Here is a 15,203-nt window from a genome sequence, read left to right as displayed (position 1 = left end):
GGATTTCTCCTTCTGCCTGGCTCCTGAGCTAGTGGGGACGCTGTCTGCTCTGTGGTACAGAGTCCTGATGACTCCTAACTTGTGCTCCAAAGGGTGATGGGAGTCAAACTGCAAATACTGGTCTGTGTGGGTGGGCCACACAGACCAGTATTTGCAGTTTTGGGTATTTGGGTTTTGGAATCCATCCAGTAGACCTGACTTAACTTTGTTAGATTTTTCTACCTGGAATATTGAACATGCATAATAATAATAATAATAATAATAATAATAATAATAATTGTTTTTTCTCTCATTTAAACTGATTTCCACCTAATCCAATTTTTTGACTGACAAGTTATTAACAAAGAATGAATCTGGAAACAGCTGATTTCGTTTTTTAATGTAATTGTTTTTACTTTTAACACACTTATCTAAATCGTCAACATATGCTATAGCTAGACACAAGACCAGAATCCGGAAGTTGAAGTCACAGAAAATAAACACCCTCAGTGGCTAAATAGCACCATTTCTTAGTCCCGCCCCTTTATGTGTGGGTATGTAGGCGGGACTTTCTTATTGAGGGTACACCTTCACATCCTTTGTGCATGGCTCCAAATATACAACGCTCACTGACCTGATGCTCAGCTCGTTTCTCTCTGCGTCCGATCGGCTCTGAAAGTTCATCATCTCCACCACTCGATCCCGAAGCTGCTGCTCCAGCTGAACCCTCAGGGCCTTTTCCCGCTCCAGAGCCAGAGCAGCACCTCCCGTCCGCTCGTCCAGAGCAGCCGACAGGCTAGCGCAGGACACTTGGGCTGAGTGGGACATCCGGGCCAGATCGTTACGCATGTCCGACAAGTCCCTGAGACGGGAGAGACACAGACAGGCATGAAAGATGAAACAAGAAGCAGATTGTTTCATGGACCAACGTCCTGTTTGGGGATCTCTACCTTTCGGTGGCACTCTTCATCTCACAGACGTGCCTCCTGAACCCGACCACCTGCCGCCACAGCATCAGCATCCGACTGTGCTCGCTGCTGAAGTAGCTGTGGAAAGACTGATGGAGAGGCAAAAACATCAAGATTAATTTCTCCAAAAGGCGTGCCACTGTCTGAGCAGCATCCCTCACCTCCTCTTCTCTCCTCCAGTCCGACTCCTTTTGCTCCAGCTCCTCTCTGGCTTTCGTCCAATCAGCAGTGAGCCTGCGGATGTCCCGGCTGAGAGCCTCGTTGGCCAGACCAGCCTGCTCCAGCTGCTCTCTCAGCATCGCGTTCACCGCAGACAAGCTGCTGCTCCTAAAAACAGCAAGAAGATTAAAAACACTTTTACAAACTAAAATCTGATTTAGTCAAACACAGCTCCAAAGATAGCGTCCGTTGTATCATTTAGAATTGTTTGAAGTAAAGCTCTCATTGTGGCTGTTCATCTCTGTAACCAGGTCTCATCTGTTTTTATGGATAAATCTGGACTTTTTCCATTTAAAAATAAATAAATAAAAATTAAAAACTAGCATTCATTAAAGAAAAACCTATCACATGCCAACAAATATCTTGAGCGATCACTTAGTTCTCTTAATAATGTGTGGGGATTACTTTCAGCTACTTAATCACCAAATTTTAGCTAGGCATCTATAAAGCTGAAGATTTTAGCCACTTTTGTGTTAGTTAGGGCTAATTAGCTGTGGCGGCCATCTTGAATCAATATGATTCCAAAAGGTAATCAGATGTAGATGTGCATCCAATAATCACTTTGAGAGTTTCATTAAAATTATTCCAGTGGTTCATAAGATTTTTTGCTAACAGATGACATGATGGGCAGCCCTTCAGTGTGACGGACATGAATAAACTCTACATCTAAATCTCTCGACAGGATAAAATGCGTTTTTTTAATTTAAGATTTAATTCCAACCTGAGAGTAAAGATCCCTGTATCAAGCTTGAATGTTTAGAAATAAAAAAGTTAAACATTTGTGGCTCCACTGAATCAAAAACTTGACCGAGGGGAAACTGTGAGGTCCAAAACAAAATTTGAGCTAATAGTCATTTTATCGGAATGCTTCAGAAAATGTCTTAATTATTTCTTCAGTTTCAACAAACGGGCTGTCCAAGTGCATTGTGGGTACTGTAGTCATCAGAAAAGAAACATTTAAATTGAAGATAAAAAAAAGTTATGCATCTAGTTTTACTGCAGTGACTTGTGATTGAGCAGCAGCAGTTTGATCCCTGCTGATCTCAGAGCAGTTGAGGAACAAATGAAGTAAATCCCGTCCAAGATTTTAAATTTATTGCAGCTATTGTGAACAAACGTGTCAAATGAAAACCAGAAACGCGTTGATTCAGGAAATCTGAGTGTTGGACGTGTGCAGTGGTTTGGGTGATGATGACGAGGCACCTCTGCTGTTCTTCCTCCAGACGGATTAAAGCCTCCTCCAGGTTGCTGCTCGCTTCATCTGTATGACGACCGTTTGACGTTTCACTGCCGCCCTGAAAGAAAAGTTTTATTTTACAGCAACGTTTGGCTTGAATAAAAGTAAAAATCACATTTTATCCTGTTGACTCTAAGTTAAAAGCAACCTACATCCACACTGCGCTTCTCCAGCTCCACAGATTTCTCCTGCAGCATCTGCTCCAGATCCCCACATTTCTTTTTGTATTGAAGCACCTGAAGCAGCAGGAAAACTGTCACCGACCGTCACGACTCGCAGCGACTGCACGAAACTAATCCCCTCGTACCTTGGCCTGGAGCTTCTGCACGAGCTGCGCCTGCCTCAGCTGTCCCTCTTGGTACGCGGTGAGTTTGCGCTTGTAGGCGGCTTGTTCCTCGTCCAGCCGTCTGCGCAGATCCACGTTCTGCTGGGCGAGGCTGCGGCACTCGGCTGAATCCTGGTCGGCCTCTCCCGTTTCAAACCGTAGCGCCTGCTCCAGCTAAAAAAAGAAAGACAGAAAGGATGATTTGAATTTTGAAACAACACATCTAATCAAAACAGTTCTGCAATTGTCCAACTAAATGTATGAAACTACCTTCGAGTTTCCACAAAGCCTTTTCATTTTTCCTACCTGCTAATGGAGCGAGCTGTGGATTTAACTCCCTTTAAACACAATAAATCAAGTAACTGTAGAGTATGTTGATTTAAACATCTACCAGACATTTGAAATGACAAAAAAAACATTTTTTTTATGAAATCAAGAAAGAGAAGATCAACTTTCTGTAACTCATAAGTCGAGCTGTATCCAATCTGTTGATTTATTTTGAGTTCATGTGGAATTAAAACTTAGCAATCCATAAAAAATGCACATTTGTCTGCCTTCCATGCCAAAATAAAAATTTAAAAATATGTTGCACATAATAAACGTTGCATATTAGCACATGGTGGTATTAGCATATATTGGGGTTGACTATCAGTGACTACCACAACAAATTTGAGCTCAATATCTTTTTTTTTCCTCACTGGCTCTGTAACGAGGCGCACGCATTTCTTCCCTCTCCCTGTTTTCCTCCTGCTATTTTGCTCTCTGTCCGTGTATCGGAGCAGCTCCTGTTTTTACACATCTTCCGAAATTAAAACTACTGTTTTGGATCTGACCACCTGGACTTTCGACGCAAATGACAACATCTTTTCAACAAAGCGACAGGGTCCTGGAGAACCCTCATCTGCTCGGATGACAAGCATGCAGCTGGATATATCTCTGGGGAAGTGGATGTGATGTGTCTACCTCTGCTGTCGATCCAGGAAGCCGAAATGCATATAAATGGATTTATGATAACAGGTTTCCTGTTTTTGGAATAGTCTGTATCCTGGTTTATCAACATACAAAGAAGATGGCCGCAGCTAATTTGGCCCTCATCAGGCTATGTGAAGATTTGGTTTGTGCTTTGAGGACTCAAAATCAGCTGATTTACGAGCTAAACCGTAAGTTGGAAGTGATTTGAATCACAGGCCACCTGCGTCTTTGGACTCGTCAGCATGAAACGACCTTGAAGGGGCTCGTAAGCACAGACCAGTAGAATGCACCCTAATCTGGCCATTTCAGACCTTGGAAGTATCAGTACAGACTCAAGGCTGACAAGGAAAAATAGTCTGCCTGAATAAATCAACAATTGTGGGTTATCTGAATCTGATTCTCTGGTTGGCCTCAAAACAGGCCGACTTATCAGTTTCTCCTGGGAAATGTGTAAACTAAGGAAAAGCTTTGTCTATCGCGCACCCCCCACCTTCTGTGGAGGCTTATCAGAAATGTGCCGGCTGACCGTCATCTTATCAGGACATCATGGACCGCCTCGTCGTCAAATGCATATGTAACATGTTCATAAATGTGCTTTAACTGGCAGAGTTTTTGGATGTCTTAAATTGTGTCCTGTTAGGACAAGGTGTGAAGAGATTTTTTTGTAATGCCACTGCCCTCTGCTCATGGCTTTGTCCCTTTTTCTATCTAAAAAATATATATTCTGAAAAGGATAAGAGGCTGCGCTATATAGCAGCAGTTACGTGCACTCCGTCCATCTTTCGGACGACTGTATGGACATATTCTCGTTGTATCTCGGTGCAATGATAATAAAGCTTATTCTGATTATGATTTGTGTGTATGGGGGGGGGGGGCACAGTGAGCTAACTCGCACGAGAATTGTTTTTACATGATGCCCTTCCTGACGCAACCACTGATCTACCACAGCCCACAAGAGTGGTGCAGTGGGCTGCCATCTAGAGTTTTAGGGGGAGCAGATGGTGGGGGTAAGGGCCTTGCTCAAGGGCAAATGAAGTTGGAGGCAGATGTGGGTGCTTCACCTTTCCCACCCACATTTTGATGCAATGGTCAGGGGATACAAACTGAAGGCCTTCACTCAGTATTAACCTCTGCACCACCACTGCCCCTTTTAGCTGAATTAATCTAATAATCTGTATTTCTAAGGGTTTCATTAAAATCTGTCTTCTGGTTCAAGAAGTATTTTGCTAACAGGTACACAGAGAGCCAGGTTTTCTCAAGACTGCCACTTGCAACAACAAAAAAAAAACTTTTCCAAAAATCCTTCCTAAAAGTTGTCAGACATGAGATTAGACAAGCAGCAGACGGATTAAAAGTTTTATCTTAAGGACACTTGAACTGCAGCAGAGTTGCCGTTTGCCTTTGGATGCAGGTTTGTGTCGTTGCTTTGGTAACGTTAAACCGTAAAACAAGTTGGGGGGTGGGGGATATACACCCTCCACCCACCACATCCCTCCTCTCCAGCTGAAGCCCCTGTTTACAGTCACCCATAGCAACCGACGTCATGGCAACATTCCACTTCAGCTCATTCCAGTGCCCATCACCGGGGAGACTCGCGGATCTCAGGCAAAGACAGAAAACAAAGAGACCCCCCCCCCCCCCACAAACGTTCTTGTCTAATGTCCATGCAGCCAGAACACCTGGAGACAGATTTTTAATCCCAACACATCACGACCGCTCACCCTCTCACTGATCGCCCCGTACTTGATGGCGAGCTCATCTCGGTCGGCTCGGCTGTGCGCCAGCAGGTCCTCCAGCCGGGCCAGCTCCCCCTGCAGAACCTGGTTCTCCTCCTGGACGGACAGAACCGAGGAGGACATGGCCCCAGCTGCTTGCAGAAACCAAAAGTAGTGATCAGACAGGAAGCAAGGACGAGGCGACAACCCAGAAGAGAAGAGGACGCTCACCGCTGTCGTTGAGGTTCTTTGTAACGATCTCTCGCACTCGTGCAGGCAGACATGCAGGGGGGGCATCAGGTGAGGGGCCCCGAACCGTCAGCCTCTTCTCCTCAGACAGGACGCTCTCCTCCAGCCGCTGATGAAAACAAACAAAACACGTTTACAGAGAATTTGAGAACATTCAGTGACGTTTAAGATCATCTTTTGGAAAAAATAAGAAACTTCGAGATGATCGGATGCAGAAGATACAAGTGGCGCCACGACATCCAGAGTATACTGCAGCGTCATGAAAAGCACAAGTGTGAACATGCATGATCAGCTTCATCCATCACACCTGCACCTGGTGGGCTGGAGGAGCTGCGGAGCCTCACCTGGATCACAGACTCCAGCTTGTTGGAGTCGCTGTCTGCCGCCGCCTCGGCACTCATGGCGACTATTTCGTAAATCCTTAGGGAAAATAGGATTACCTCTGAGGCAATCGAATGTCTTCACAAGCTGAACCACATCTTTATTTTGAATCTACGTCCAGCAGATGGAAAAATAAACTAGTTCACAGAGTTGATCTAAATGTTTGTTGCTTCGTGTGTCGAAGGAAAGTTTCTGGTTACAGAGGAGCTGAGTGTCCGTCCTGCCGCCTCCTCTGGGACACTGAGATTGAGGACAGCAGGATTAGCAGGTTTTAAAGAGCACCCCTCCTCCTCCTCCTTCTCCTTCTCCTCCTCCTCCTCCTCCTCCAACACTATATGACACTCAACAGCCACACATGAAAACCTCCACAAACCACTGATATTCAGCTGCTCAACAGATAGAAGCTGAAATCATACAGGAGATAAAATATCTCAACGTGAAGTTATTGACCTGACGGAGACTTTTTAAGGACTTTAATGATAAAATATAACAAGGTTAAGTCAGGTCATCTGGACGTAACTGGTCATAACTTGAAGAATCCATCCAGATGACCTGACTTAACCTTGTTATATTGTAGATTTTTCTACCTGGATTATTGAGCAACATCAGGACATTTTAATGATAAAAGTAAAAAAAAAATACAATGAATCAAGTATGCCATACAGATTACCGTGTTTTTCGGACTTTAAGGCGCACTTAAAACCTTTTAATTTTCTCAAAAATTGACAGTGAGACTTATAATCAGGTGCACCTTCTGTTAGGCCTGTCACGATAACAAATTTTGCTGGGCGATTAATTGTCTCAGAAATTATTGTGATTAACGATAACATTGTTTGAAATTTGACAATAATTAGTCATTATTGTCAAATTTAAGAAGAAATTTTTAATTTTTTTTGCATGTAATACATTTTTTTGACCACTGGATGGCAGTATAAGACTGTTTGAACAGAAGGATGGATAGTGAGGGAGAGAGCAACGTGTCCCTTTAAGAAAAATGTGAGGGAGGCCCCTTGATGTGACATGGGCTGTCTCTCTGCGGTTCTCAAAATAGCGGATGCTCGTGTGATTTGAGCTCTTTAGCATAGCATTTTTCACACAAAGCTTTTAATAAAAAATAATAAAAAAAATCAGTAAACAAGTTCTCAGCTTCCTTTTGCCAAGAAAAACAACTTTTTACATGAAGGCACAGGTTTCAACTGTGAATTTTGGAGCTTTGACAAGACAGAGGGTTTTTTCCAGAGGTCGGCCTGTTAGCTTAGCTCGTAGCTTAGCTTCTCAGCTTAGCTGCTTTTAACGATCCAAAAATGTGATTTTTGACGGTTAAAACAGATTTTAAAGAGAAAAGAGAAAGGGAGGGGTCAGTGAAGAGCAGAGTTGAGCGTTTTATCATCCAGTGTCTTCAGTAGAAAGAGAGACATGACGAAATGATAAAGCCGATAAATGAAAATGAGGTCAATAATTTTCATTTATTATGTGATTAATTGATTTTTTGTTTATTGCGACAGGCCTAGCTTATGTATAAATTCTGGTTGTGCTTACTGACCTCGAACCAATTTTATGTGGTTATTGTGAATGAGTTGAATAAAGTTGGACTTATCTGACTGTTTTGTTTCGCTTAATGTGTCTTATAATTCGGTGCACCTTATAGTCCAAAAAATACGGTAGACTAAAAAATATTGTAAAATAGATCATTTGATCTCATTTATTCAAAATCCACCACGTTCAGACAATATTGCATCTTATATAGTTGTTTTTTTATACAGAAAATAAAATGTGTTATTTATATCCTAAGCTCTGTTGCGTAAGAGATACTGATTTTAAATTAATATTTATGTTTTATATCATTAAATTTTTTCAACTACAAGAAAACATTTTTTAAGACAGATTGCATAAGAATTTATTTTTAAAGGGGGGAAAAAAATCACTTCTAGGCAAAAAGTGTTCCTTCCAACATTACATGAAATTAAAGGTGTTCTTTGTCAGAAACAAATGTCCTAAATCTAATAATTAAATGGAAATAACTTTGGCTTATGGCTGGATAAAAGACTTGAAAGTCCAGAACCGAGATGCCTAAAGCGTTTTTGTAAAACGAATTGCATTCTTGTTAGATCTTGTGTTTTTAACGATTTATTTTGTGTATTTAAACTTTTGATTCAGTTCTTTAATTTATTTTTATTTTTGCTCGCTGCCAAAAGCAAAACAGTAATAATGTTTTAACCCATTTTTTATTTTGCCATTGCCTGCTGGAGTCAATGATTTCTATCTGTTAGCAAAATATCTAATGAATCAATAGGTGGACTCAAATAAAAACATTTTAAAAAAGTTACTGAATGAACATCTACAACTGAGTAACTTTGAAAGTCAAAATCCATTTTAAGATGGCCGCCTCAGTAAATACATAATCAGCTATAATTCAGCTAATTTATCAGATTTTGAGCTAAAGTTTTGATTGTTGAGAGTAATTCACAACACACACTGAGTGTTACACATTATAAAATACTGAAGGTTTTTAATGAGCAGCTTTTAAAGACTCTCCTGCGTTTATATCTGGCTGGGTGAACGATATCAAAGATAACTTTATTTACATTCATCAACAAAGATTGAGATCAATTTAAAACTTTTTATTTGGTAAACAAAGACGTTTCCCACATATTAGTTCTTATACAAACACGACTTAGGCTCAGTTCGGTTTTCTAAAATGAGGACACAAAGATTAAACAGGTCTGAATGCTCATAAAAACACAAAAGGATCATTGTGTTCAACCACAGACCCTCCCATATGCAGACATTCCCACAGCCCCTATCTAAATTAAATATTTGTCTGTTTAAAATATTGCTTTAAAAGTCAAAATGTTCTTAACTTACTGAAATTACATTAAAAACTGGTTATGGCTGTGACAAAAGGGCATGTATAACCTGAACACATGAAAATAAATCAGGTCAATGTGCATTAGGTTGGACAGAAGACCTAAAGAAATTAATACATGAAGAAAAATATACATTATTGTTCAAAAACAACTCAATTATTGGTCATTTATTGTGACTTTGCTACAAGTTATGCTAAAATATAATGTATGCAGCGCCCCCTGCTGGTCAGCGTGTGCAATTATTGGTTTATGGAGACGAGTCTTTTATGACTTTTTTCTTTCATTCACATAAACTCCTCTAAAACAGCTTATTTATACTTCATAAAATTATTTTCCATCCTCCCCCAATCACAGAAGTTCAAATGAACTGCTTCTTTAGTTTAAAGGCTTTTATCATTTTTTAAATATTGTTATTGCACAAAAAGGAAGAAGGCTGACGAATCAGCTCCAACATCCTCTTTATCCTAAAAGCGACAGAAACAACCAGAAAGAGGACAAGTTTGAAAAAAGTTTAAATCTCTGCAGCGTCAAAGAGACAAATAATTACACTTTTCAGTCAGATCCAGACCTTCTTTTTGTTAAATAATGATTAAAAACGAGGACCAGGGCTGCTGAGGAGGCAGCTTCAGAGCTGAAGATAAAAACTGTGCATCTTTTGTCTGTGTCGCGTTTTTTTGCAGAAACATCCGCCTTTCTGCGTGAAACTCAAGCTCACCTCGTGTCCTCTCTCTGCACAGGGTTCCTCTGTTCTCCATTTTATCTCCTGCGGATCCTCTTCTGTAAAGAAACGTCCATAAAACGGCTCCGAGGCGGAGGGCGGCTCTCTGGAGCCTCGCTCCGAGAGCTTTTTCCGGGGAGGGACTTCCAGTTCAAACATCACATCACTCACATCTTCTGTCCACAAGAAATCTTTTATTTTACACAAATGAACGGGGCTCTTAAACATATATATAAGTTGATCAAAATATGAAGCCATCTAAACACCTATTTTTCTCTTCTTTTTTTGTTGTTGGTTGTGTCAGTGAAGCAGAAAGCTGCAAGAAAAAACAGTGCAGGATCAGTAAAGCCATCACCCACTTTATTTAATTAATCACAAAAGCTCAGAAAAGAAAACCCACAAAACTGTCGGGGGATTGTCAGGATGTGCAGCAAAACTGCTGGTATAGCCACCACAAGGTGAGGTCAGTGATAAGGCCAGGCTGAATCTGGCAGATCCTGATCATCCACTCCATAGTGACTTCAGGTTTCTTCCATCTGGATGCAGGTATCTGCTGCCCAGATGTAGGACGAGCAGACTGAAAAACTCATTCATCCCTGTAGCGATCAGGCTCCTCTACGAACAGTGATTGTTTCTGTACTGTTATTTTAATATCTCAATGTCTTGTATAGTACATAATACATGTCTCTGTGTGAGTGCAGCTACAGCGTGCGCTCTCAGGACATTATTACCTGCAGTGTTCCCTCAGTGTGGACTGAACTAGGCAAAATGGCCTTCTCCTACTCCGCTCCCGTTTCCTGGAATATCTTACAAAAAGATGTGAAGCTCTCGACCTTGACCTAAGTGGCTTTAAGAATCTGTTGCACTCCTGGCAGGACCAATGCAGACATGTTCGTTTTTAGTTTTCTACATTCACCTTAGAATCTAGCTGTTTGTGTTACTTTTCTTTTTTTTTAGCCATTCTATTTGTAAAAAAAAAAAAAAAAAAAAAATCTGTATGCCTTTTTATAACTGTTTATTGTTGTTGTCATCATTCTTTGTTGAAATCAGGTCTCTCTTGTAAATGAGTCCTCGAGGCTCAATGGGATTTACCTGTAGAAATAAAGGTTGAATGAATAGTGTGGATGTTTTGTGTGTCTACTGACTGTGAAACAAATTACTTCTTGGAGATAAAGATTCTTGAACTTGAATTCCACTCATCATGGGCATGAACGTGATTTTTTTTTATTTTTGGAATTTTAATGATCTGAGACATATAAACAACTCCAGTGACATAAAAACAAGAAATGGATTTATCCCATCACCTCTTTAAGAGAGCAGTGCTAAAGTTCAGGCTGTCATTAGTGACCATGACTGACTGCATCAAACAGATTTTCTCTCTCTGATTTGTACTCAATGGGTTGAAAATTGTGACCCATGCTGACAAAATGACAGTAGTCAGAACAGGTTGCAGTGCAAAATAAAGTGAAAATAATTAAGATTTGTAAAAAAAAAAGGAGTCTAAAAACACCTAGTGATCCCAGTAACTATTCATTCTTCCTAATTTATCTTTAAAGTTTTCTAACAATTATGTCCTTGTTAAAATTAAAATCCTGTTTCATTGGAAACTGAATATTTTTCTCTAGCAGCTGCCAGGAAATCCCTTCGTATAGTGTTGAGCACCATTGTAAAGCAAAGGCATTTACCTTTTTTAATATAGGGCTTGAATTCTCAATATCGCTCCAGACCAACAAAAATCAAGTTTTTGAATCGGCACCCTAGGCTTGTTGCCAGATCAGACGATAAATCTCCAAAAAAATGTAAATAAAATACAAATCATTTGAAGCTTTTCAGATGGAAAATATCTCAATATTGAACAATTCCTTATTGTGACTCATTCTGACATCACGGTTTACAAATACATTTACAGATTCCATCTCCTGTCCTGAGGAGATGGTGGAACGAAATGACCCCTTTTGAACAGTAAACTTCCAGCAGAACCAGAACCAGGGAGGGCAGCCATCTGCCCCGACTGTCTGGGGTTGGAGACGAGTAAATGTACACCAGAGGAAAAAAAACAGATAATCATCTATAATTCATTATATTTGATTAATTCTCTGACTTTACTCCTCATATTTGAAACTTAGCAGCACATCTGTTCAGTCACATGGTTTATCTGATTTAGCTGCTGGATTTGAGCGGGGTGCTCTGCGGATGCACCGACAGGTACGCCGTACCACCCACCCAGCTAGCTGCTCTGTCACCCAGGCTGTGAATGGTGTGCAGCCCTGTCACCCTCAAATATAAGGAAACACTCGGTCCCATGTAGACAAGTCAAATGTCTCCTGGAGAACATTTTATAGTCAGAAAAAACTAAACAAGGGCATGCAAAGGTGACGTTTCTCTACTTATGTGCTCAATCAGGTCCGTTATTCCGAATAAATGAAACAAGAAACAAGAAATATATAGTTTATTTACATAAACATAAATTTTAGGTCTTTTTCAGGAAGGCACTTCATCAGATTAAGGTGGAAGAAAAAGGAGATTTCAGTAAGGTAAAAGGCACATTTCAAAAACACAACAGCATCTTCTATTCCCCAAAAGTGATTTAAAAGAAAGTCTTGTTATGAGCCTTAATGTAAAACTTAGGATCGGGTGTTAAGAAATATTTAAGAGTTTATGCTGTTATACAGCTAAAAGAAATAAACGATTTCCCACAAGGAAGCAAAAGCTTGAGATGAGCAACATTAAGTGTAACGAGATCTTTCTAGGACAGGAAACGTGAACCTGTAGACAAAATGTTGCAGAACAAAAAGGAAATAAAATCAGATTCTGGGAAAATAAACAGTGGAAGGACTAATCTAATGTAGCAAAACAAGGAATATTTGATTCAAGGTGGAGAAGTAATATTCTGATTAGTGTAACGAGACAAATTTCCCCTTGTTTAAAAAACAAAAATCAAATCTAAGAATGAATCCTACTGCATAGCAGAGAAAGAACTGTAAAAATATTGATGTTTGATCCTCCAGAGTGTGTTGGTCAACGGGCTATTCTTATTGTACGAAGTAAAAGCAGCTGTGAAGTCTTCTCTTTTTGTTTTTGTCACAATCGTCCTGTCCAGGGAATGTTTGGAACCTGAGTGTGAGTTTGTTTTCTTTGACTCAACTGAACTGCACCCATCCTGACTGGACAGCGTCTTTGTTGGAGCTGAGGAGGAGGAGAAGATGCGAGCGATGATGGAGCGAGACAACAGAGAGATGAAATGAGGCGTGACAACGTTTCATGAGTGGTGGGACTTACTTGGAGCCTGCAGATGTGAAATCTCCCCACAGGTCTGAGCTGGGCTGGGCCGCGGGGACCAGGGAGCCGAAGTCTAAAAGAGGAGCTGAGCAAAGAGAGAATATTAGATTTATGAGCTTTAAAATAGTTAACATCACATTCTAAGGACAGATCTTCCCATGGACCCTCTTCTATTTCTGCTGCTCAAGGATTTACTCACTAAAGATCAACATTACATATTGCACATTCTGTTGCTAGTGGCAACCATTAGCCTAAATGGGATTAAGCCCTGCTCACCAACTGTTGCTCAATGGATGCAAAAATGGAAACGTGATGGAACGTCTGACTGCCCAATTACAAATGAAAATGGATATTTTCTCACAAAGATGGTCAGGAGTGGACTGTCTATTCCAGGGGTGCCCACACTTTTTCAGCATGCGAGCTACTTTTAAAATGACCAAGTCAAAGTGATCTACCTACGATAAGGCCCCGTTTACACGAGAACAACCTCTGGAAACATTAGTGTTTTTTTCAATATTCATTGGGGGTAATAAACAAAAAAATGAGCCGGTTTATATGAAAAACACTGTAGTTTCCATGTCAGTCAGGTTGCCAGATAAGAAATTATGAACTATAGTTATGTGGCTTTAAAATGACAGTATTTTGACCTACGCCGTCATATGTGCTGAGTAAAGATATTCTAAGATGAGGTGTGTGTTGTGTTTGTTGAGCATGTGCACAGAAAAGGTGATAAATAAAACATTTTAAATTTATCCGACAACCCCGACCAGGCTCAGCCACATTCATTGTGCATGCAGCGTCTACATGAGCACAGTTACGTCCAAACTGGTGAATACACCAACGTCTCTTTGGACCCTGGATTTTATTAGTTTTGCTTTTACATGCTGAAAAAGGGTGCGAAGCACAAAAACCCTCTGCTCTCTGCCATTTATTGTAACCATTGTTAGTGCAGAAAAGTTTGACTGCAGACACCTGGGTGTGCGACTTCACACACGGAGAATTTCACACCTTGGGAGGGCGGAGGGTGTACCCCGAAAACCTGCACTCTGAGACCTGGTTTGAGAGAACGAGGGCTGTGACTGGCTGCCCTGTAGGTCAACAAAGTGATCAATTTCATAGTGAGGATGGATGATAGGCTAACGTCTATTTTTTTTAATGCCATGTGATCTACCCATAATGCCTTTGCGATCGACCGGTAGATCGCGATCGATGTATTGCGCACCCCTGGTCTATTCTAGTTGACTAATCTCTGTATGTTGGTTGATTCTGCATGTGTCTATTGTTTCTTTTGATATACGTTTATTGAGCCGAATTGCAACACTTTTTTGTTTTTCATTGTCTGTAAATTGCCTTTGGCGTTATATTTTGAGGCTTTAAAGTAAAAAAATAAAAAATTAGCATCATGGTGAATAAAAAGTGCGGCTCACCGGTGTTAATCTGTGCAGCTGAGACAAGCTGCTCTCCTCCAGGTGGCGGGAGGACGCTTCCTCCAGCCTTTGCTCCTGGAGGAGGAGGGAGCAGACCACCAGCTGCAGGTCGTGGTTTGGCACCTCCTGCATCCTTCTTCTTAATGTTCTGCGAAAAGTCACAACAGTTTTATATGTTTAAATCACCCAGTGACTGATTCATAGCGTGAAACAAATCAGCTCGGGTTACGTGGAGGTGACATGCTCACCCCGATGCTGATCTTAATGGTCTGTCCCTCCTTGAAGCTCAGGTCCAGTTTAGGCGCAGTGCTCTGAGAGGCCTCCTGCTTTGCCAGCTCACCTTCTTGCTTGACCCACCTTTGAAGTTCGACAGAATTTAAAAAAAAAAAGTCAGAAATAAGTTTGAATGGAGTCTGAACAAGTCGCTGCAGTATGAAAAGAAACATTTTGATGCAACAAATGATCCCAAACATTTGCAGGTTCAAAGCTTCAATGATACAATGACCCAAAAAACATATTTGCTTTTTTTTTTTTTAAATCAGACATGGGCTTTATTATATCTTATAAGTAAAAATAATAAATCCAAAAAGTTATCTTAACATACAATGACATTTATTTAGTTACATGTAACACAACCAAAGTATAAATATAAATACCGGTAAGTGGTAGTAATGGCATTAATAATATCCTCTAAAGTAGGGCTATTCAACTGGCAGCCCATGGGCCATTTCCAGTCCATGGGTGACTTCAATCCGGCCCACTAATGACTTTTTTTTTTTTTTTTGGGGGGGGGGGGGAGGGGGGGGGGGTGGGTGATTTTAATGGCGTGGTGGGGGGGAGGGGGGGAGTTTGCGTGGGGCGCGGCAC

At 40.8% G+C, this 15,203-nt stretch overlaps 2 protein-coding genes across 2 annotated transcripts in view; both read right to left on the bottom strand.

Annotated features, from left to right (window-relative positions):
• Positions 1-6,065, bottom strand: part of crocc2 (ciliary rootlet coiled-coil, rootletin family member 2) — a 30,376-nt gene extending 24,311 nt beyond the window's left edge. The window contains exons 1-9 of the mRNA XM_037679857.1: positions 6,009-6,065; positions 5,647-5,773; positions 5,422-5,567; positions 2,711-2,902; positions 2,556-2,639; positions 2,370-2,461; positions 1,109-1,274; positions 930-1,036; positions 610-841 (exon numbers count right to left, since the gene is read on the bottom strand). Coding sequence (XP_037535785.1) covers positions 610-841; positions 930-1,036; positions 1,109-1,274; positions 2,370-2,461; positions 2,556-2,639; positions 2,711-2,902; positions 5,422-5,567; positions 5,647-5,773; positions 6,009-6,065 — 1,203 coding nt within the window. The remainder of the gene's footprint in view (positions 1-609; positions 842-929; positions 1,037-1,108; positions 1,275-2,369; positions 2,462-2,555; positions 2,640-2,710; positions 2,903-5,421; positions 5,568-5,646; positions 5,774-6,008) is intronic.
• A 6,044-nt stretch (positions 6,066-12,109) lies between these two features.
• Positions 12,110-15,203, bottom strand: part of necap2 (NECAP endocytosis associated 2) — a 7,788-nt gene continuing 4,694 nt past the window's right edge. Inside the window, exons 5-8 of the mRNA XM_037679507.1 lie at positions 14,585-14,693; positions 14,337-14,484; positions 12,910-12,994; positions 12,110-12,816 (exon numbers count right to left, since the gene is read on the bottom strand). Coding sequence (XP_037535435.1) covers positions 12,771-12,816; positions 12,910-12,994; positions 14,337-14,484; positions 14,585-14,693 — 388 coding nt within the window. The 3' untranslated portion in view covers positions 12,110-12,770. The remainder of the gene's footprint in view (positions 12,817-12,909; positions 12,995-14,336; positions 14,485-14,584; positions 14,694-15,203) is intronic.

The sequence above is a fragment of the Nematolebias whitei genome, chromosome 7, assembly GCF_014905685.2.
Source record: "Nematolebias whitei isolate Nwh7 chromosome 7, NemWhi1, whole genome shotgun sequence".
Classification (NCBI taxonomy): Eukaryota; Metazoa; Chordata; class Actinopteri; order Cyprinodontiformes; family Rivulidae; genus Nematolebias; species Nematolebias whitei.
Note: the sequence above shows the minus strand (reverse complement) of the source record. Positions and strands in the feature narration are given on the sequence as shown.